Raw genomic sequence first — 24,267 nt, 5'->3', positions numbered from 1 at the left:
CTTTTGGACAACATCAGCAAGGCCAAGAGGTGGGTCTTGTCATCTGGGCAACCCAGGTCCTCCATACATTCTGCCCAGACTTGCATCCCAGGGAGGTCACTTTGGTGCTGCTAATGCAACAGTTTGATTTCGCCCCCAGAAGTACACTCCACTGTCTCTAGAGACAGATGGAGGCCAACATTGGCTACTTATGGGGAGATGAGTGTGCAAGGGGTTTTCTTCAAGGTAAAAGATTATCCAAACATGGCCCATTATGCTCTTCCATCTCAGCTTACTTCCAGCATTTCTGAGATAGTGGTGCAGATGAAGATGGACACTTGCAAACTAGGGAGAGGAGAAAAATTTGGTTCAGTTCACATTTAAAGGCAGACCTCCCCTATTTGCATTTGAAGAACAATGGAGTTCTCCGGCCAAGTAATGTGTACACAACTGTATGCTTGGTAAAGCATGCATTGAGACGCATACATTAGTGAAAACAATACACAAAAATACATTTGGAAAAATAAAATAATGTGTGTTTTAGATAAAATTGCATACGAATGTGTATGCACTTAGAAGAAATTCACCCTAATTCATGAGGACTTTAAAAACTGGAATTTGCAACGGGTGTAGGAATATGGGGAACTGAACTTAAGATTGAACAAATGAGAAACAGAGAGAAAACAAAATTTGCAGGTTTGCCCGTCTCTGCTGCACACACACCCTGCAGACTCTGGGCACATTTTTAATAGAAGATGTATATTAAAACTGTGGGGGGGAGGACTTTGGTTTTTGTTTTCACCCCCTGTCATTTTACAGGAAGCACCCTACGTGATGCGCAAGCAATCTCCTGACCAAAAGGGAGGAAATGAAAAATATGAAGGCTATTGTGTTGATCTAGCTTATGAAATAGCAAAGCACGTTGGGATAAAATATGAACTATCCATTGTTCCTGATGGGAAATACGGAGCAAGGGATCCTGACACTAAAATGTGGAATGGCATGGTGGGTGAGCTGGTCTATGGGGTAAGTTGCCACTGAACTTTTGTGCATATAATGTGGTTTTGCTTATGATTGAATGGACAACAAAGCCAAGCAGGGCCCAATTTCTATCATCTATACTGGCAAAGCTCCATAGTTGTGTATGCAGGTACAGAAATGTGCAAAGAAAGTAAGAAATATCACTTTGGGATATACAGTACTGTGGTGAATGTCCAAAATACGGGCATGATGTGTCTCTTTGTCTGTCACCTATTGACCATTCTCAATTACGTGACTTCATCATTTCAAGCATTCACTCAAATTTTCTTTAGGGCAGCTACAAATTTGGTAAACCTGAAAAAATTAGTATTATGCCGGTATAGCTGTCACAGCTACTCCTTTCCCAAGAATTCCACCATCCTGCATCGGGTTCCATGACGGTTAAACCAAGTAATATCTATAATGTAGAGATATTTGTATTTGTTGTATGCAAAACTGTTTCCATTGTCTGCCGCCTTCCACCAAAAACTACATTATTCCTGCCAACATCCAGTATGACAATATGGATGTTATCTTGTCATTGCATTGCAATGAATGGGGTGGAATAATGGAAAACAAATATTGAGGGGGGTGTTTAATCAATTACATATTGCTTACAGACTGAAAGCAAATGTCAATTGTATTCACCGGAATGATTTATGTTATGGCCATCAGACAAACAAGTGAACATTGCTCCTGTTTCTGTTTTCATGGGAATTCTCTGACATCCTTATGTAGAGGTGACCTTAGCAGGTTTAAAGGAAACTTAGACAGAAGAAAAAGAGAGTAAGCATTTTGCCTTATTGACTGAAAACAGGACAAGAAGTGATTGTTTCAAATTATAGAGAGGTAGGCTTAGGTTAACCAAGAGGGAGAGGTTCCCAGATATAAAAGCTCTTGAGCAATTAAAAAAATGGAGTGGAAGCCAAGACCACCCTGTTATGTTCTGGCTCTGCGGTTGACTTGCTGAGTGATGTTTGACCATGTAGTTAACCTCAAGGAGCCTGACATTTTACCCACGGTAAAATGTGGATGAGTGATACAAGCTCAGTCTCACCCAGCAAGGATTTTGTAAAACACCTGGAGACTTCATGATGAAAATGTTCTTGCCCGGTGTGAAAAGCTATTCCTCTCCACTCAAATTGGAGCCATCCCTGCTTCTGTGAGCACATCAGCAGCCCTCATCTGGGTTGGCGATCGTTCAATCATCTCAGCTGCCAGGAGGAGAAAGTAGACTTAACGGTGTTATGTTATACATGTTGTTTACTCCAAAGTAAGCCCCACTTTCTTCAGCAGGACATAAATATGTGTGAAATAGCCTCAGTCATTTTAGTGCTGAGGCAGGTAATATGCACTTTGGTCAGCAGCATCTGATGTGTTATTTGTAGATTATACATTAAGTAGAATTACATGGTAAAGTGTTTCTCAGAGTGGTTATCACTCTGGGCTGCAGGTAAATATATATACTATATTCATATATATATGAATGCCTGCTGGATGAGGCAAATGTCCCATCTAGTCCAGCATCCTGTTCTCAGCATCCTTTGTAAGGATTAGGGAACTTTTATGCTTTAGCAAGGTCTGTATCTGACAATGGAGCACAGCAACTCTTCTCTGTAGGTTTTACCCCTATGAGGCAGATGCAGTGGCTGAAGATCTCCACCTTCCCACAGCTGTCCAGATATCCTCTTTCCCCATGTCTCCCCCAGCAATCTGAGACTTGCCAATGTGCCTGTCTCTGTTCCTCCCTCTTCATACATCTTCTGGTTCTGAGAGACCAAGACAAGAGGGGAGCTCACCACAGCAGGAGGGAGCGACACCCTGGCTAATCTCTGCCTCTTCACCCACTTCTTCTCCAGTTTCTGCTTCTCCCTCTGATTCTGGACTGCCACAGCCTCTCCCAGCTCACTAAGCCCTGTTACGCCTTCAGCTTCCAACACCTCCTCTCCCCAGTCTTCTCCCTCTGACCCCACCACCACTCTCCAGGCTCAGAGCCATCTTCCCTTGCGGGTCCCCCAGCTGGTGCCTCCTACCATTCCTGTGTCCATTCAGTCCATGACATCAGACACAAACACACACACACAAGCACACACACACACACACCTCTATCCTCCATCTAGGGAAGCAAGAAGCATTATCAGAATTCTATGCAGGCAAAACAAAACAAAACAAAAACCCAAGGAGGGTATGGCCTGGGGAAGAAAGGCCTGGAGGGCTGTGGGCATGAGGCTCCCATTCCCTGAACTAGGGGTCTTCCCCCTTCATTGGTCCCTGACAGACATCTGAATATTGTCCAACACAAAGTGATTTCCCCAGAACTGCTCAGTTAGTGCCAGCTCCAAGTTTTGGCCAAGATATTCTCAACAGGCCCATTTTCTCTTTGGCATTGCAACCGCTGCCCCTTCCTTCACTTGCCAGTCTGCCAAACTGTCCTAAGGGAGAGCAGAAGACAGGTAGATGTGATGCTTCTGCATCTCCTAACAGACTGCCTGCTCAGAAAAGGCAGGTGAGTAGGTAGCAGCAATGAAGAGGAGAGGAGGCAGAGCCAGGGGGCTCCAAGGGTTGATGGAGGGGTAGCCTGCTTGGGTGCGGACCTTAGCAGCGACTTGACAATGCTGAACCCTGGTGTTCTGTGCTCCGTGCAATTCGGCATCCATAACTCTTGGATTCTCTCCACCCGCTAGCCACATCTAACCTACTTTTCTCATGACCACAGTGGCAATATCATTTCAGTTTGGGATCTGCTTACATGTCGCCCTACAGCAGATGCATCCAGTGAATGATAAAAGAGTTTGCAAACAATGAAATCTCCGTGCAAAAGCCAGCCTTCTGTAGGGTAGTTCGTCTCAGTTCAGAAATCTCCCTTGATCTTCTGGGATTAGTACAACTCAGAAGGCTGTTGTTCTGATGTGTTGCAGAGAGCCTCGGGTGTGTTACGTGAACATGATTGCACTTCTCAACCTCTCTCCACAGGGAGCACAATAGCTCTGAGTGTAAGGCTGGCAATGATACTGTGGTTTTTTAACAAAACAGCAAGGCAGACTTCTCTGCCTGAGCAGATCTGGACTTTCACATTGCTGATGAACAAAGGTGGATTGATCATGTTTTCATTCATATGTCAGGTCCATTCTAATTTTGCATCAATCTGTTTTTTATCATAAAAATGTGTTTAAATAAGTACTTTACACATGTATTTCATCACAACCTTTTTTCTCAAAAAAAATTAAATTTGGTTATCTCGATATGGACATTTCTTAAAGTACTGTTTCCTCAAATATGTTTCTTTCTCTTCTTTGCACATTTTGGTGTGAAGCTGAGAGCTGTATTGAAAAATTTGGAGAAATGTGAAATCCAAAGGGAAATTACTTTCCAAACCATGTAGTTTATGTTTGTGTGACTGGTTTTGAATTTATTTATTTATTTCATTAAACATATATCTTGCCCTTCTTTCTAAAGGAGCCCAGGCACCCAGCAAACCTTCCTCTGATAACAAAAAGCAATTTAAAATATAATTAAAACATTTAAAAACTTTTATGTTTTGACAAGTGCTTATAAGCCTGCTTGGCAAGGAAACCCATTGTGCCCAAGAGCCCTCCAGAGCCTGAATCTGGCATTGCTTCTGCCTCTCTTTTTCCTTGCCAGCCAGCTACTTTTCCCCAGCACTCAAATACAGGGCCAGTCCACCCTTGAGGCAAGGCAAGGCGACTGCCTCAGGGTGCAAGATCTACAGGGACAGCAGGTCCAGATGTAGATCTTTCTTCCCTCCTTGCTCCTGGTGTAGATCTGCACTCGCCCCTTCTTCCCTGGCAGGGACGGGGGCACCATTTTGTGGTTTGCGTCAGGTGCCAAATTGTCTTGAGCTAGCCCTGAAGCACAGCTCCTTTAGCTCTTGTTTATTATAAAGTTATAGGGGCTATGAATTGGCCAAAATATGGGGAGAGCCTAGGGTAGGGCTTATGAATTTAATTAAGGAAGACCCCTGGCCCTGGTACCTTTTCCCATATAATTCAGCGCTGTTGTTCTGCCCTCAAAGTAAGGTTCCAGATGCATTTTTACTGCATGGGGAAACAAATGGGGGGGAGGTTGCAAGGGAAACATAATAGGTGGGAGGATTAAGCTCCCTCCTTCCTGTTACTCTTTTTACTGCAAATCATGCCCTTTCCCCAATTTGCAGCTTTTTCTGCTGCCGAATATGTAATTTGCTCCTAATGTGCTTGATCATCCCATGGTCTGCAGCACTCAAGTACAGTGGTACCTCGGGTTACATACACTTCAGGTTACATACGTTTCAGGTTACAGACTCCGCTAACCCAGAAATAGTGCTTCAGGTTAAGAACTTTGCTTCAGGATGAGAACAGAAATCGTGCAGTGGTGGCGTGGCATTAGCGGGAGGCCCCATTAGCTAAAGTGGTGCTTCAGGTTAAGTACAGTTTCAGGTTAAGAATGGACCTCTGGAACGAATTAAGTACTTAACCCGAGGTACCACTGTAGCCCCAAGTTGGGTGCATTTGCTTAGACAAAATTTTACCTTGACAAGAAGAGAAGGAAGGAAGGAAGGAAATCATAGAATCATAGAGTTGGAAGAGACCACAAGGGCCATCGAGTCCAACCCCCTGCCAAGCAGGAAACACCATCAGAGCACTCCTGACATATGGTTGTCAAGCCTCTGCTTAAAGACCTCCAAAGAAGGAGACTCCACCACACTCCTTGGCAGCAAATTCCACTGTCGAACAGCTCTTACTGTCAGGAAGTTCTTCCTAATAAATCAGGAAATAAATAAATCAGGAAATAAATCAGGAAATTGGTAAGCAAATACTAGGGAACCTGCCACATTCTGCAATCCGGAAAGGTGACTCCTTTAACCTTGATATGAATTATGTAAATAGGCACATTTTTCCTTTTGCTTACTTTGCATAATGCGTTCTCTTACTCCTTGTCCTTGAGAGGGGGAAGGGATGGGTTGATGAGCACTAGAGCTCATCTCTGATTATTCAGCTACTCTTCTGGATTTAAGCAGACACTTTGCCATACATTTCCAAGCTTATCTCCACACCCATAAGGACTAGAACCTTTGCTTTCTGTATTTAAATGAAAGCTGAACTTTGCCCCTCGTGGCCTTAAGGATTAGAGTTTAAAAAAAAAATTAAGACAGCCGTCACTCAATCTACTATGACTTGCACCAGAGCCAGGGGAAAGGAGTGTGCAGTTTGGTTCCTTCCACACTCCCTTTTTCATACCATTATTCTTCACAGAATAATGAAATTCACACTCATTTTTTCCCCACCGCCACCAATGGAGAGGCAGAAACATATGGCAGTTCATAGGGGCAGGGGGCTTAATAATAAAATGCCCACAAGGCCATTTGAAGATGAGCTCCCCTATAAAACAGCTCATTATGGCAAATACACTTTTCATTCAAAAGATGGCTTTACTTTCTCTCAGGAGCTTAGGAGCCTGTCAGAAAAGTCAAGGGCAAAGAGTTTTTGCATTTCTCCAATGCCCCTGTGTGTCTTGTCTGGAAAAATGATTGTCTTATTTTGTATGCACGGTATTAATTTTGAATAACTATGCTACCAGCAACAGCAGCAGCAGCAAGGAATGGGATCTGAAGGAAGCCTGGTCTGTTGTGAAGTCAGTTCCTGCAACAGCCATGCTGAGCGGTTGCATAATTCATTATTTTGGCTTGTGTTTGTCCACTGTGTGCTTAAGCTGTCACAGCAGACAAGTGGCTCCTTCGAAGCTGGCCAGGCAGTCTAGCTGATGCGTATCCACATTGCGGCTTCTTCTGATGCTGCCTTAGTGGTGTGAGCACTGCAGCAGTGTGCATCCCTCACAGAGCAAAGCTGGAAATTTGTGTCTCTTTCCCCAGAAGTTGCTCTTGCATACGTCTGAAACAACCTAAAGGCGCGAATATGTCCTTCCCTGCTGATACAATAGAATGGTCAGACAGTCCATAATTTGCCAGATGAGCCCTAATTAAGAACATAAGAGCCCTAATTAAGAACATAATTAAGAACATCTAGTCCATTGCCTTGTTTCCCACAGTGGCCAATGGGAAGCCTTCAAGCATATCTTGAAGACAACAGCCTTCTCTTCCTGCTGTTGCTCCCTAGCAAGAGCCATTCAGTGGTATACTGCATTTAAACATGGAAGCGCCATCTAGGCATCATGATGAACAGCTATGTGTTTCCCTTTAAATCCCTGTTACAGTGGTACCTCGGGTTAAGTACTTAATTCATTCTGGAGATCTGTTCTTAACCTGAAGCACCACTTTAGCTAATGGGGCCTCCTGGAGTGTGTAACCTGAAGTGTGTGTAACCTGAAGCATATGTAACCCGAGGTACCACTGTACTTTGTTCAAAACCCACCTTTTGCATAAAGCACCCCCCCCATTTATTTTATTACCTTTTATTTATTTTATACCTTCCCTTTCTTCAGTCATAGAACCCAAGGCACCGCTTAGTGTCAGCAATGGGGTGGCCTCACTTTCCTTCAGACCATTATCCCCAGCCAGCAGGGCCTCAAGGACAACGGGAGCTGTAGTCCAAAATCATCAGGAGGTCACCAGGTTGAGGAAGGCTGTGTTTGCACATTTATTAAGTGTATAGAGCACAGGCTAAACTGAGCCTGGACTCAGTTTCTGAAATGAAACTTCCCAGCTCCCTCCTGCCACCCCCACCCCTGGCACTGTTCATAGCATTAAAAATGTAGGTTCATGTCTTCGTGCAAAGACCTGGCTATCTTGATTACCTTGGCAGAAAGCATTCATCCTTTTTTTATAAGCTATTTCAATTTGGGGACAGATCCTCTTCCCTAGTGAGTTCTCACCTCCTTTGACATCTTTTGAACAATTGTTTCAATATCAAATCTGTGTCAGAGTCATGCATAACCTCATTTTTACCCTATTTTTGAGACTTTGCCTCTTGGGGTCTGTTTCTACTATCAGTTGAAAGCACTGGACCATTTTGCCTATGGGTCTTCACTACATTGTGGGCCCTCGCCCAGACATTACTGGGTTGCATGTGTGTGTGCTTTAGGGGGGCTGGGGTGGATCAGAATGCCAGAACTTGACTTGGTGTCAAACACCTAAAATAGCAACTGAACGGGATGGTGTTCTCCCCCACCAAAACTAAGAAAGGAAAAAAGGCAATAGGCTGTATGCATTCTGCAAAAGTGCAGGGCGATAACAGGAGATAGCATTAACCACAGAACACAAACTTCCTGATTCTTTTTTTGTTTCTAGCCTTTGTGCTCCAAAGATTGGCTTGAAGATGTTTGAGCAATGACTGGGGGATTCCTAGATGCTAGAAGAGTGGGGACAGGATAAGCTTTCCACACTTTCAAAACATATGGGCTCTTGTACTGATTATTATAGCTCTGTCTTGGGGATCACTGAAGTACTGTATGTGAAGCAATGTAAGGAATCATGAGGGGTATAAATTACCTAAAAACTACTGAGATATAATATGTGTGAGGTGTTGGCTTGGGCGGCTTTTAAAGAGGATTAGACAAATTCATGGGAGATAAAGCTCTCGCTGGCCACAGACCACAATGGCTACGTTCTACCTACATAGTTAGGAGGCAAGTGGGGAGAGAACTATTGTGCTCAGGTGCTGCTTCCAGAGTAAGAACAGCATGCGGGAATAGATGGGCTCTTATGACATGAGTGCAACAGCACCCTCCCATCTTGCAATTTCTAAGAACTGGTATTCAGGTACACACTGCCTCCAATACTGCTGAAGGAGCATAGCAGTTGTAGCCATTAACCACTGCTGGCTTTATCCTCCATGAGTGCATCTAATCCTCACTTAAAGCCATCCAGCCTTTGCCTCCATGGTGCCCTCCATAGGTTTTGGCTGAGGGTGATAGGAATTGGAGGTCGCCATGTTAGCAGAAAGGCTGTTCTATATAAATGCCTTTTGTTTTTATGCAAAGGTGGCAGGGATACCTGGCTGTAATTCTCTCTTCTCTTTTCTGTGTGTTGTCATTTCAGAGAGCAGACATTGCAGTTGCCCCGCTGACTATAACTTTGGTCCGAGAAGAAGTCATAGACTTTTCCAAGCCATTTATGAGCCTGGGCATTTCCATCATGATCAAGAAGCCCCAAAAGTCTAAACCGGGGGTCTTCTCCTTCCTGGATCCTTTGGCCTATGAAATTTGGATGTGTATAGTCTTTGCTTACATTGGAGTCAGCGTGGTTCTGTTCCTAGTCAGCAGATTCAGCCCTTACGAGTGGCATTTGGAGGACAACCAGGAAGAACCACGAGACCCTCAGAACCCTCCTGACCCTCCAAATGAGTTTGGAATATTTAACAGCCTTTGGTTTTCCCTGGGTGCCTTTATGCAGCAAGGATGCGATATTTCTCCAAGGTTTGTTTTTTTCCACCCCATATCACACTCCCATCACCTTTTTGCATTTTATGGTCGTTGGCTGATGCCATGGTGCATATATGCTTCTTTCTCAAACATGCTTTCCAAATTTTTATTTTGACATTCCATCCAATGCTAAGCTTCCTCCATCAAGCCACAATTGCTTGCCGGCGTTCGCCCTTGAAAAGAAACGTTTGTGACGGGCATTGCTTTTCAATGCCTCTCATCCGTGCATCACTGCCAGAACTTATATACACCATGTTGAGACTGTAAAATGCATCGGGTTTTTACATCTTTCAGCAATACTTGGAGGGTTACCGTGTTTTTGCTGCATCTCTCATTTTACGGTCATCTGCTTGGTGCATATAACACTTTGATTTCTGCTTTGCAAAACAAGAGCCAATGCCTTTGCAAAGCCACACATGCAACAGCATTTTAAAAATAAAAATAGAAACCCTCTATGCTGCTCACCATTATTCACACTAGCTTTTTAAGTTTTCGTCATGCCTTCATCTTCTTGTCTTTTTTCCCTCTCATCCATGACTTATGTTGTTATCTGATATTCATTCCTTCATACACATCCTCCAGAACTGTTATGTCTTGCCTTGTGTACGTGTTGTTCTGAAAAACAAATTTGCTCGGATCTCCCAGTCTTTTAAACATAGGTCAGAGCCTTGACTGACAACGTTACGTTGGGACACGTCAGGGAAACTAGATAAATGCAGATTGAATGTAAGTTGGTGTAGAACAGCAAAACAAAACAAAAAATTCAAATAGCCAGCTTACATTAAAAAATGTATCATTTCCAATCTCTAGAAGTACAAGGGTTAAAGCTTTTGAAATAGTGCAAAGAGGAGGCCTCTTTGTGAAGCCTGCTCCTCACCACTCATTATGGCTATAGCCCCAATCCATATTGTCTTTGTAACAAAGGCTACCATGTTTCAGATCCTCTTTTTCATTTAAAAAAGTAATAAATCTTATTTGTATTAGCTCTTGGTATGGCATATCTCAGCAATCCTACGGAAAGAGGCAATGCTTTTGAATTTTAAAGACATTTAAAAAAAACCTTTTAGTAATAGTAACTGGAGATCTACCTTTGGGCCCTCTCCACATTAGTGTGTCCTGTGCCAAGAAAAGTACAGTGGTACCTCGGGTTATGAACTTAATTCATTTCAGAGGTCCGTTCTTAACTCAAAATCGTTCTTAACCTGAGGTGCACTTTCGCTAATGGGGTTGCCCGCCGCTGCCACTCGATTTCCGTTCTCATCCTGGAGCAAAGTTCTCAAACTGAGGTACTACTTCCGGGTTAGCAGAGTTTGTAACCCGAAGTGTTTGTAACCCGAAGCTTTTGTAACCTGAGTTACCACTGTACTCAGTTAACTGACGTTCTGCTCCCTCCTAGCAGAAGGCAGCCCCCCCACTATGATTTCTGAACTTAAGGGGACAATCTCCTAAAAAAAAGCTTAACAAATTCGGCTGCTCCCCCTAACAAAAATCCTATTACTGGCTACTCCCATGATCCGAAAGATTTTCTGCTTGTCCGATGCTTTCTAGACACAGGTCTGAACAGTTTTTGGTTGCTCCCCCTGCCCCCACTTTCCCTAGGAAAACCCACTCTTTACTGCTGAATGGAGCAAACGTCAGTGCCTGGAAAACTCAACAGATGTTTGCTTCTATTCAGCAGCAAAGAGCGGGATTCCCCTGGGGGAAGCAGTGGGACAGCAGAAGGGCTTGCCCACACTAAGCTTTTGCCCAGCTCTTTCTAGGCACTAGCCCAAGCTTATAAGCTCCATATCCAAGTGCATACATATATATATATATATATATATATATATATATATATATATTGCCCACAAACATCAATTCAGGTTTTCTGTGGGTTGCTGTTTGCTCCAATTGAGCTTAAAAAAGCAGGTTTTCACAGGGAAAGCTCCTGAGCAAAAAAAAGGGGGGGATCATAAACAGAGCCTTAAAGCCTGGAATGAGCAGGGGAAAGGCAAGTGTGGGTGAGCCCTAAGTCTGAATGAGCCCTTATTCATTGAGACTGAACTGTGCAAACACGAAAGCTTTTTAACAGAAGCGTGTTGCAATGTATTGATGAAATCTGAGAAGGGAGCATGGACATAGATAGGATTTTGGGGGTGGGGGTGGGCAGGCCTTTTGTAGGGGGGGCAGAACCTCAGTTAGCTCTGTATTTTTATTGATTGGGAGGGCAGCTGCCACTCCCTGCCACTTCCCCCCCCCCCTTGGCTATACCCATGGAAGGCAGATAGATATATGGTGTTTCTCTGATGAAATTGCCCCCCGCTCTATTGAAAGCTACTTTCTATCAGGCCAGGCCATGTAGACCACAGTTGTCTACTCTCAGTGGTAGCCAGAGGAGGATGCTCAATTAGGGCAAATGGGGCACTGTCCCACCAATTTCAGTCTTCTTTCAGCAATCTCCACCTGTCTGCCTTCTTATTTGCAACTATTCCAGAGAAATAGCACTGCCCATCAACTTCTCCACCATAAGTCTTGCCCTTCTGGATTTAACAATAGGATTATGGAAGCAAAAGGAGAATTACGGTAGTTGGTTCTGCCTGCCATTTGTTATGACTCTGCCTATCATTAGTTCTGGCTCCACCTTCTGGTGGCCTCTCTACCTTCCACCCTCCCAGTCCCATTGAGTACCAGCCACCAGTAGCTCTCCAGAATCCCATCACCTGGTGCCTGAACCGTCCAGCTGAAGATGCCTGGGATTCATGTAGAGCAGGGGTCAGCAAACTTTTTCAGCAGGCGGCCAGTCCACTGTCCCTCAGACCTTGTGGGGGGCTGGACTATATTTTGGGGATAAAAATAAACGAATTCCCATGCCCCACAAATAACCCAGAGATGCATTTAAAGTGAAAGCACACATTCAGGCCCCACAAATAACCCAGAGATGCATTTTGAATAAAAGGACACATTCTACTCATGTAAAAACACACTGGTTCCCAGACCGTCCGCGGGCCAGATTTAGAAGGCGATTGGGTCGGATCTGGCCCCTGGCCCTTAGTTTGCCTACCCATGATGTAGAGACATGCATGCAGATGGTGGAGCAGAGTTGCTATGAGTCCTATTTTGCATGAGTCCTACTGTTTGAAGCGCTTCTCCTTTTCCCATGTCTAGAAAGTATGGCTCCGAGTGGCTTTCCACTTGTGCTGGGCTTTCTAGACATGGGTCTGAGTGGTTTTGCCTTTGCCCTGCTGCTGCTTCCCCCTGGCAAACCCACTCTTTAGCACCAAATTGGAACAAATGGCAATATGCAGAAACCCCAGTTGCTATTTGTTCTGATTCAACACTAAACCATGGGTTTCCCCAGGGGAATGAGATGGGGATGAACCCCAGATAGGGTTTAAAGGTAAAGAGCCATTAGAAGGGAGATCTAGGACCTTGTAGTTACACATCAACAGTTAGCACCTAGGTAGCAGGTTCAACATGCAAACAAGTCACCTGTTCACCATCTTTCCCAGTATGGGAAGTTCCATGATATTTCATATGCAATGCTGTATCCTATTTTCTCCCCTTTTTTGGCCATACCTATGTGGCTACCCGAGCACATGTGCTGTCAGTCAATGCTTTTCTCCTGGGGGTATACAAGGGTATGCAGTACCAGCACCTCTTTTTTAAAAAAAGAAAGAAAGAAAAGAAAAGCACTAGTTCAAAGTGTGGCTCTTACTGTAACGACTTCATGGTGAGTACCAGCACCATTTTTCCAGAAGAAAAGCACTGCTGTCAGCGTGTAATGATCTCTCCTTTTCATTGCTATTAGTTGCAGAGGGGGAGTCAGGTGCCCTCTTGTACCTATTTCCCCATCTTCAAGGACTAACGATAGCTTCAGGGATGGGTTTTTTTAGGAGACCGATATAATATTTGCAAGAACGAAAGATCAAGACTGTGGATCTAGATGACAAAAAGTTCTGATGAAATTAAATGGGACTGGACCAGAATTCACACAAAGTCGTGACTGCATGTTTGTTATAGTCACATTAAGATCCAAACCTTATGATCTGTCCAGCTGTTCATGTGCAATGCCTCTATAAGGATTTGTTGATGGCCAAACAAATTTCTGTCACAATACCCTTCTGTATATGAGTAGCTTATAGCCTCCTTCATGTGCCCGTGTGCTTTGTAGTTTAATCCTGAAACCTGTAACGAGACCCTGCCTCTCTGCTTGCTGTTAAGATAGTGTGTAGTGATAGCATTTAAATTGCTGTTGACCATGTGTTCACCCATTAAAGGACCGGGAAAATAAGCATGAGGCATCACATGGAAAGCCGCAGGCTTTATGTTTATTTCCACTAGACCTGTTTTTCAGCTGTAAATAGAATCCCATAGGATTTCTGTTAGGCTCTTTAGATGACTCTTAACATGTTCAGCAATCTCTGTTTTGCATAATGAATGGGACATTTTCTCTCCTTATCAGCGTCCCAATTTTGGATGCTTCAAGAAGGCCTATGAAAGATCAAAGTCGCTGTAATATACATATCAGTCTATGAGTAGCTAATGTTATTAAAGTTCCCAACCGACTCTTGGCTGCTCCCCATACCTGGAGATTAGTGGGGGGGGGGGCAATTCAAGAAAGCCCAACATTTTGTCAGTGATTAGCACTGTGTTGTGGCCAAACCACACAACAAAACATCAGAAGATTTACCCACAATTCAATACAAGTAATTAATATTTTATTTGTGCAGAAGAACATTTCTGCCTCTGCCTTTCAGCTCAGAGGGGTCCCCAAGGCAATTCATAATAATAAAATATAAATAAATGTACAATATGACAATAAAAATTGTAGACACATTTTTTAAAATAACAAATGCCAGAGAGCATTAAAGGAGAAGTGAATGAAACAGAATATGTAGTGGGATTTAAAACACATAGTAAACCAACTTGTAGTAATAAGGGCGGGGGGGGGGGGGAGAGACTTGCCTGCCTGTCCAAAAGCAATAAGAAAGGGGACAGCCCAGGCCTCTCTAAGGAAGCAATTCCACAGTCTGGGTGCTGCAACTGAGAAGGCCCTGTCCTATATCAGAAAACAAACCAGAGTGCTTTCTTAGCATTACATGTAAACCAATGCTAATGGTTTGTTTCTCTCTATACATACCACAGGAGTGCTCCATATTATATTCTTCTTGTGGTTTGAAGAAGAGAAACAATGAGCATCGGTTAGCACATAATGGCTTGTTTCAGTATGGCATAGCAAAGGGAGGCAGGTTGGCATGATTTGAGTAGCATGCATGCACCAGCATGCTTGCTCATTCCTGGTAAGCCATAGTTTTTAAACATTGGTTCACCATTATGTGCAAACCAGACCAATGATTCTTATTGCTAAAGAGACAATCCACTTTTGAAGCAGAACAGAGGCATGTTTCTTCAGCAGTGGGAACTGCTCAGGGGTGGAGGACAATGAGCCAAACCTCTGCTGCACATACTTCCCACCCACCCACCCAACCACAATTGCATACCTTTCCTGTGGATCCCAGCCACTGCTCTGTAAATGTGAAGAAGCTGAACAAGGTTTTCATTTGTTCAGAAGATACTGAGCCTATAGTCCTCTTTTTAATATCACTAGTTAAAGGAATTTAGGTCCTCTGGTGTGAGTTTTGTTGGAGTACATTTATGGAATGAAAGCATGCAGAGCTATTAGACAGACGAGAATTCTGGGAGAGACTTCACTGTTGGACTTCCTGACCTAGACTCTTTCAAGCTGCCTTTGTGTGAAACAGCCAGAACACCTAATGCCTAGTTAGACCTATAATAGGTGAGTATTTGGTGTGGAAATTCCTGAGGGTATGCCCTTACTTAATTTTAGATTTTTAGCTGGAATGAGCTACTCACTGCATTGGATTCTTCATGAGAATTAGCATTTGTCCAGGAAATTGAGTTCTGTTAGATGATAATGCTTATCATTCATTCATTCATTCACTCATTCATTCATTCATTTTCCTCCCTGTGGAATGCCCTCCCACCAGATGTCAAAGACAACAACAACTACCAGACTTTTAGAAGACATCTGAAGGCTGCCCTGTTTAGGGAAGCTTTTAATGTTTGATGCATCACAGTATTTTAATATTTTTTTGGAAGCCTCCCAGAGTGGCTGGGGAAGCCCAGCCAGATGGGCAGGGTATAAATAATCTATTATTATTATTATTATTATTATTATTATTATTATTATTATTATTACTACTATATTCCACCCTTCCTCCTAAAGGAGCACAGGACAGCAAACATATCAATAATAATAAAAATGTAAAATAGTATAAAACAGTCTAAAAACAGATAAAATAATGCCACATTTCTGTGGGATGCTTCACACAGTACGTTTTTAGGTGCACATCTAGGATTTTCTCACTGGACACCTAAAACGTAGAACATCAGTGTGATGAATGCATGCATCCTTCTCAAGGAACACGATTCTATGCAACTGATTATTCAAAGCCCCAGATTTTGAAGGACCCTTGGACTAAACTCGCTCCATGGAGTCCCTTCCCTCAATGAGTCTACCTCCTTGTTGCAGCAGCTCTAGGGGAATCTTGTCCAGCAGCCTCCTGCCTGGATGTGGGCTCTTGCCAGATGTCTGACTATTGATGCCAGCCCGGGTTGTACACCCAAGGCTTTCTTCTGTTCACTATGTGAAATGGCCTTAAGACCCATTCAGCTGTTCCTCTCTCCCATGCAATGATGTGGGAAGTAGGAACGTACATGGATACAACATCCCACAAAGGGTCTTGCCTGGCCATGAGGGAGCTAAACCAGATTATGTCCATCTGTTTCACTGGAAGTACTTACCCAACCTGCAAAACAATTTCCAACTTGTTTTGAGCAGCAGGCTAAATGAGTTGACTACTTTCTCTCTGGATTGCATTCATGTCAAAGGAACAGAAGACAGGTCTGATGTTCACTGCTCTAAAATAATAATAATAATAATAATAATAATAATAATAATAATAATAATTCAAAGCATTGTATGAGTCTGCTTGCTTCAAACTATCCAGTTTCAATTTGTTTTGCCAGGACATAAGCATGGACTCAAGCATCCCCATGTAACACCTGTGTTTCCCAAGTGATTATGTTCTAATTGTGGCATATTTCCTGGGTTAGTGTCAATTAATTCACATAGGTGTGTGTCCCACACTCAAGGTGACATGGCAATGAAGCAGTTGTAAGAGAGAAGCAAGTTGGGAGATCTTGTCATAGATCTCCCACCTCATATCTGCCCTGATGATGTAATTATATGCCCTTTCCTGCTAGCAACACATCACATTGTCCAAGGAATGAGGTCCTCCTACTTACACAGATGGTCCTTATCAGGAGATCCTGATTGTGGCAGGTCCAGGGGACTCTTGTCAATCAGCGTCCTGCTTGGGTGTGGGCCCTTGACAAATGCCTGGCTATGTCAACTGCCGGTGCCTGTACACCAAGGTTTGCTTCTTTTTTCTATGGTGTTACCTCCCTTTCCAGAGTTCATGTAGGTGATAGATGCACATTATGCTCAGTGAAAGAAAATATTTTTAAGGCCCCACCAGGATCCAAGGCACTCCATAGTGCTGTCCCTGCAGTAAGTGCCATGGATCTATGGAACCACTTTAAGGTAAAGGGACCCCTGACCATTAGGTCCAGTCATGACCAACTCTGGGGTTGCGGCGCTCATCTTGCTTTACTGGTCGAGGGAGCTGGCGTACAGCTTCCAGGTCATGTGGCCAGCATGACTAAGCCACTTCTGGCGAACCAGAGCAGTGCACAGAAGCGTCGTTTACCTTCCCGCTGGAGTGGTACCTATTTATCTACTTGCACTTTGACGTGCTTTCGAACTGCTAGGTTGGCAGAAGCAGAGACCGAGCAATGGGAGCTGACCCCGTTGCGGGGATTCGAACCGCCAACCTTCTGATCAGCGTTCCTAGGCTCTGTGGTTTAACCCACAGCGCCGCTCAGAGACTTACTAAGGTTTTCTAATTTATATTTAGACACACACACACTCACCATCTGCTTTTGAAAGTTCCGTTGCCCCCCAAATAAGAATAACAATAATAATCCAGTTTGTGCTGTGAAATAAGGGGTTGCTCCTGGAGGACCAAACTAGATGCTTTGGTTAAAGATGCAGCAAAAGATGCAACTATGTATCTTTGGCTGTGTTCATACCACATGTTTAAAGTTTATTTAATGGCACACGGGGGTCGCACCCATACTACACATTTAAAGAAGTGTTGTACCCCTTTAAGCAACCCAGGCTTCCCTCAAAGAGGCATGAGAATTCATCCTTCACAGTTCCTAGAATCCTTAACAAACTACAGTCCCTAGGATTCAATGGGAGAAGTCTCATGTGTACTGAATTTGCTTTGATTGCATAGCATGGGCTGCTGGAGAGATGCCTTCTGCACAGCACAGTTCTGCACCTCTCGCATTTAAAGCGCAGGGCTTCCCCCTAGGAGAATCCTTGGAACTTTAGTTTACCCCTACAATTCCCAGCCCCCTTAAAAACTACAGTTCCCAGGATCCATTGGGGGAACTGTGAATTTGACAGTAATTCATTACAGGTGTGTGGGGTGGAGGATCCCTACTGGGAAGGCAGCACTTGGGAAGGGGAGACTGTTCTCTCCACTTCACATAGGATCCATTCATCATGCAGTGAGTTTTGTTTCTATGCATTGTTTTGCTTCTAGTTTTTTATGGTTTTAAATTTATTTATTTATACTCAGTTATTGGAATGGGAGTGCTGCAACTCTCAGGTCCTGTTTGCAGGCCTCCAAGGGTCCAGAATCCTCCTAAGGGAAGACTGCAAACAGAACCTGAGAGCAGCAGCAAATGATGGGTGCAAATGCTTTAGAACATGAGAAGAGCCTGCTGGATTGGGCCAATGGCCCATCTAGTCTAGCATCCGTCTTTCACAGTGGCCAGCCAGATGCCAATAGAAGGTCTGTAAGCAGGACCTGGGCAAAACTCCCCCCCCCCTGCAGTTCCCTACAACTGGCTTTCAGAAGCATAGTGATTCCAACAAGAGGAGGTAGAACATAGCCAACTCAGCAGCTAGAAACTGATAGTCTGACTCTGAAGGAATTTTCCTAATCCTTTTAGAAAGTTGGTAGATACTTTAAAATGCTTAAAGAACATAAACAAGCAAACAGGAATCTCAGTGGGATGGAAAATCTCCATGGCTACCGATATGAGAAAACCAAAGACAGCCAGCATTTTCCCCTCGCACCTAAAAATCTCTTTACACAGCACTTTAGACCCCAGCCTGCATCTCTAGATCTTTGTCCTTTCCAAAAAAAAAAAAAAAACAGCTACAGGAATACTTTGTGGTCATCAAGAATCATGCCAACTGACTTCAACAGAAGTAAGTGGGATTAAAAGTGCTCCAGATTAGAGTGCCTAATGAGAATTTGTCTAAGACAGAGAGATGCATAATTTGTAGTCAAGAGTATAGTTAAACATTCACGATGTTCCCATTAAAGACTGAGTAAATGTTCTGTAAATATAATGTAACTGTTGCATAAAGATGCATCTGTTTTGTCCTTGTTGTTAACATGCTATTATTTTAACATGCATCCACTCAAATTTTCCTCTCAAGGTATGCTATTTACTTTGATTTCATGATAACAGCTAAAGTTCATTTGTTGAGGAAGGCGCTCTTAACTGCAATTGATTTTGTGCTTATTTTCATGTATCTGACCACTCTGTGTACTTTGCATAAATACTATTGAGAGGTCAAGTGCAATTTAGAAGGAGAGGGGAAACCACTGACTTTTATAATCCTAAAGTTTGTTTTTGGGGCCAGGGATTTGGGGTTCAGAAGAATATTGGTACTCCTTGCAGATGGTATCATTATAGTGTGATAGCTCAGTTGGTTAGAGCATGGTGCTGCCAAGGTTGCAGATTCGATCTGCTGCATATTCCGGCATTGCAGGGAGTTGGACTAGATGATCCTCAGGGTCCACTCCAACTCAATGTGTCTATGTTCTGTGTCATTAATTTGAAATCTGTTGTGCATGCAGTTCATTTTGTGCTAAACTCACACACAAATTAAAGTTGCAGAGATAATGGGTTTCATCTAATTTCTACTTAGAGTAGACCCATTAAAACTAAGGGACCTAAATTAGTCATGCCTATTAGCTTCAATTGGTCTACTCTGAGTCAGACTAGCATTGAATACAGCCCAATATACTTGAGAGCCCATGAGTATCCTACTGGGGAAAGCTTTATAGTCTTCTCAAAGACCAAGAGAATACAACCCCAATATAATTTGGACAAGTCATTACTGTAGGTCACACATTGGGTTTGATATTCTATTCTGGCCTAGATTCCAGTGTTCTGAAAGTGAAGGAGGGAGATGTGCTTCTTTTATCATGGTCAGGCCATTACTCGCTGTAGGTTTTCTGATGACAGGTTTTCCATCCATCTACCAGGGTGGAAGTCCAGTTAAGTTGATTCACCCTTGGAGACTTATGGGCCCAATTGGTTTCCAGAGTGCTCTCTTCTGTCCCTGTTACCAATAGCTCTTGGGTGTGTGGTTGCTGTGGAGAAGGGGCAGCTATAAGGGGTATCCACTCTTGTGGTTTAATCAAATTTAAGTAACTCTCTCCCTGGTTTACTGGGCTGGGGTCTGCACCAAACAATGATAACTAGAACACTGAGAGAGGAAAAGTCTCTCAACATGAAGCATTTAAGAAAGTAAAGCTCACATGCTGAATTAATGAGTGACTATGAAGAGGGATGCAGGTGGCGCTGTGGGTTAAACTACAGAGCCTAGGACTTGCCGATCAGAAGGCCAGCGGTTCAAATCCCCGTGATGGGGTGAGCTCCTGTTGCTTGGTCCCTGCTCCTGCCAACCTAGCAGTTCGAAAACACGTCAAAATGCAAGTAGATAAATAGGTACTGCTCCGGCAGGAAGGTAAACGGCGTTTCCGTGCGCTGCTCTGGTTTGCCAGAAGCGGCTTAGTCATGCTGGCCACATGACCTGGAAGCTGTACGCCGGCTCCCTCGGCCAATAAAGCGAGATGAGCGCCACAACCCCAGAGTCGTCCGCGACTGAACCTAATGGCCAGGGGTCCCTTTACCTTTACCTTTATGAAGTGGGGCAATGCACATCACCCATATGTTGATGCAAACATCAGTAAAGGGGGAATCATTGGTTGAACAGGGTTCCATATTGTGTGGAATCCTTCATGAGTCCAGCTGTATACACAATGAAGGATATTCCTTCTCAGCCACCTATGTCAAAGCACACACATTTGGCATGACTTCAGGGATGGGTCTAGCCAGCACAGTTCCAACCCCTGAATACGTGTTGATTTGATGCATGAGTATTACTTCCTGAATTGTGTATTAACTATACACTAGTGGCTGATGCAAAGAAGGTGTGTTTTTTTTTTCCTTCAGCACCCGGTGAACTAATGCAAAATCATATCTCTAGATTTCTGGTGATGAAAAAGTTTTCTTACAATGACTTGGCTTATTATAAATTCCTTCTGCATTTTTATAAATTTGCTAGGGAGAATGAAGTGACTAAATATTTGCAGTCCTCTTCCGGGACAATGCTGGCTAAAATGGAAATCTGCCAGAGACTCAATTGCTAAAGCGGAATATGCATGCTTTGGAACACTGGGTTTTAGACATGCAAATTCCAATTAACATAAAATACACCAGAACATCTCCTCATGTCTCTCTTTGTTAGACTTAGATACTCAAAGTCCCAGTAGGATCTGATCAAGAAAGCTTGCTGATACATATTTTTTCCAAAAAAAATACATATTTCCATTCACTGAATATTTTACATTTATGTTTGCTTAATCTGGCAATATAGAACAGTTATTTCATTTCTAAAATTGCACAAGTGCTCCTGTTAAGCAGAATAAAATGACCAAAAGAAATAGTAATTGGGGAAGGTCCATAGTGAGTCACATTTTGAAACGTTTTCTTCAAAAAAGAACTAAAAGGAATGGAAATAGGAAACTGCCTTACACCAAATCAGACCATTGGCCCATTTATCATAGTATTGTCTACCCTGACTGGGGTGGCTGTCTAGGGTTTCCCAGAAATGCCGGAGGTTGAACCTGAGACCTTCCGCATGCAATGCAGATGCTCTGCCACGGATGCTCAGTGTTCCTTCCTCCCCACCAGTGATGTAAAGGTAAAGGGACCCCTGACCATTAGGTCCAGTCATGACCGACTCTGGGGTTGCGGCGCTCATCTCGCCTTATTGGCCGAGGGAGCCGGCGTACAGCTTCCGGGTCATGTGGCCAGCATGACTAAGCCACTTCTGGCAAACCAGAGCAGCGCACGGAAATGGCATTTACCTTCCCGCCGGAGCGGTACCTATTTATCTACTTGCACTTTGATGTGCTTTCGAACTGCTAGGTTGGCAGGAGCAGGGACTGAGCAACGGGAGCTCACTCCGTCACAGGGATTCGAACCGCCGACCTTCTGATTGGCAAGTGATGTAGTAGTGGTTAATTTTGAGGTAGGAGTTCATCACAACAGCCCCTATATCCCACCCCTCTTCCCATAAATGCAAGTCCAAAATTATAACATAGCACCCAACAAGATCCAATAATACCCATATAAGTAAGATCAACATGGCTACAATCTTCTGCACAGTTTCTTGGGAGAAGGTTCATTGGGCTTACTTCTTACAGCATTGGTTCAACCCATAAAACACATTGAGCTTTAACTAAATATATTCAGCCAGCTGAAATACAAGCTTTAGCTTTTATGTAGAATTGCATTTCATATTGCCAATGAGTGTTACATTTTAAACTGCTGGACTGAAGGAGGAACCCCATCAAAGAAAAGAAGTGCCTAGCCTCTGTTTAGTTCTTTTCATCATTCTCTGACATCCGCTTTGCTAATATGTTCTCACAGACAAACTTGAAATCCTCATTCACTTGTCAAAGCAAGGAGTGTCAGTGATTCTGATGGTTTGATGAATGTCATTGCCACTAATGCCCAGGTGCTGCACTTCCCTGCATCCACCCCATACTGCACCATTGTTCCCTCTCCAGTTTTTTCCCCATTTTGACAGATACTATTATTATTATTACTATTATTATTATTATTATTATTATTATTATTATTATTATTATCATCATCATCTGACTGGGTGGCCCCTGGCATTCTGAGCGGCCCCCAACAAAATATTTAAAACACAATAAAACATCAACCTTTAAAAACCTCCCTGAACAGGGCTGCCTCCAGGTGTCTTCTAAAAGTCAGATAGTTGTTTATCTGTTTGACATCTGGTGAGAGGGCATTCTACAGGGCAGGTGCCACTACCAAGAAGGCCCTCTGCCTGGTTCCCTGTAGCTTCACATCTCACAGTGAGGGAACCAGCAGAAGGCCCTTGGAGCTAGACCTCGGTGTCTGGGCTGAGTGATGGGTGGAGACACTCTTTCAGGTATACTGGGCTGAGGCTGTTTAGGGCTTTAAAGGTCTGCACCAACACTTTGAATTGTGCTTGGAAATGTACTGGGATATGGCTACTATATCCTTTTTGATCCTCCCCTCCCCAAAAAATTATTTAAAGCATGACCATCAACCTTTTCAGATACCATACATAAACAATTGGTGCTGCCACTTACTGTGTGAAACAATTGATGCATTTAGCCTATTACTGTTTTCTCCAGTTGGCAGGGCTTGGCAGACGCCATGTCTTACAGTCTGTGTGGGTGATATTAAGCTAGACTGAGCCATTGTCCGACTTGGCAAAAGGCAGGTTCCTATGTTTCTACCAACATACATACAATGCATGGAGGGAAGGAGGCCGCCCATTTCCCACTGGGCCTGCCCCCTCATAGGTCTTTATAAAACCTACACATGCACAAGTGGAACAAGCAATCTGTACACTAAAAATATGCAAGGAACAGATCGTGCAGGCAGAGCCTATGCACATGCAGTTTTTTATATATATACGGTAAATGTAGGCATTGTCCAGACAGCCTGATCAACCTAGCTAGCAAGTAAAGCTCCAGAATTAGAAACAGCGTTGATGTCAGAGGTGGCGAAAGTAGGGAGGCTGAGGGAAGTCAAGGAAGAACTAACTCTGTGGGTAGGAAGGGAGCTGAGAGTTAAAGAGGAGGAGGATGTGAGTCCTTTCCGTTGACATTCTCAGGGAAGGACTGTTGGCAGCAAGTTCATTTTGACTCTGATGTATGTGAATGTTGCGTATATTGGAGATATTGTGGGGGTGGGGGTGGGGGTGAGAGAGAGAGAGAATGGCCATTTACATTCAACAAGTGTAAGACAAATAGTTGAGGTGTGCACCCTGAGTGTTTCATATGTGACTTTCAACAAATGTGCAGTCTGCATACCTGTGTGTATGCAGTAGTTGAGTTGTGCAAATCTAGTATACTTGTTCACACAAACGTATGTACAGATGTAGAGGCAACTTGTACATGTGCTCAGTGTAGCGTATGAATAACGAGAGAGAGAGAGAGAGAGAGAGAGAGAGAGAGAGAGAGAGAGAGAGATGTGGAGTGGAAGAGGTATTTTTACACACACACACACACACACACACACACACACACACAAAGCCATACTTCCTTTAGAGTTCAATGCATGCTAACAACACACACATGTTCTATAGTTACAATGAATGGAAACAAGAGCAAGCAGAGGGTGGATGGGGTGCTCCACCATAGCATGGGGGGCATATTTTGGAATCAGTTCTCACCTCTCTAACCCTAACCCTAACTCTCTCATGATTGGGTGCCTAGATTGGCCTATAGACTTTCTGGAGTAGAGCACTTCAGTCAGGTGAGTTGAATTAGCAGACACAGCACATGAGTTGTTAATTTGGCTAGAGATACAATGTGGAAAGATGTTCAGGTGTTCCACCCTTGCATTGATTAAAGAAGCCAGAGCTCTGCTCAGAAGAGGATAGTA

The 24,267-nt window shown here is 43.6% G+C and overlaps 1 protein-coding gene across 12 annotated transcripts in view; it reads left to right on the top strand.

Moving 5' to 3' along the window:
• Window positions 1–24,267, top strand: part of GRIA3 (glutamate ionotropic receptor AMPA type subunit 3) — a 198,910-nt gene that overhangs the window by 114,902 nt on the left and 59,741 nt on the right. For all 12 annotated transcript variants that reach the window (XR_008328680.1, XM_053375003.1, XM_053374998.1 and 9 more), the window contains 2 exons: window positions 799–1,005; window positions 8,993–9,369. Coding sequence is in view for 11 of the 12 variants with exons in the window: in XM_053375003.1 (XP_053230978.1) it covers window positions 799–1,005; window positions 8,993–9,369 (584 nt within the window). In the remaining variant the exon portion in view is untranslated. The remainder of the gene's footprint in view (window positions 1–798; window positions 1,006–8,992; window positions 9,370–24,267) is intronic.

Source organism: Podarcis raffonei, chromosome Z (assembly GCF_027172205.1).
Source record: "Podarcis raffonei isolate rPodRaf1 chromosome Z, rPodRaf1.pri, whole genome shotgun sequence".
Lineage (NCBI taxonomy): Eukaryota > Metazoa > Chordata > Lepidosauria > Squamata > Lacertidae > Podarcis > Podarcis raffonei.
This window is presented reverse-complemented; position numbering and strand designations above follow the sequence as displayed.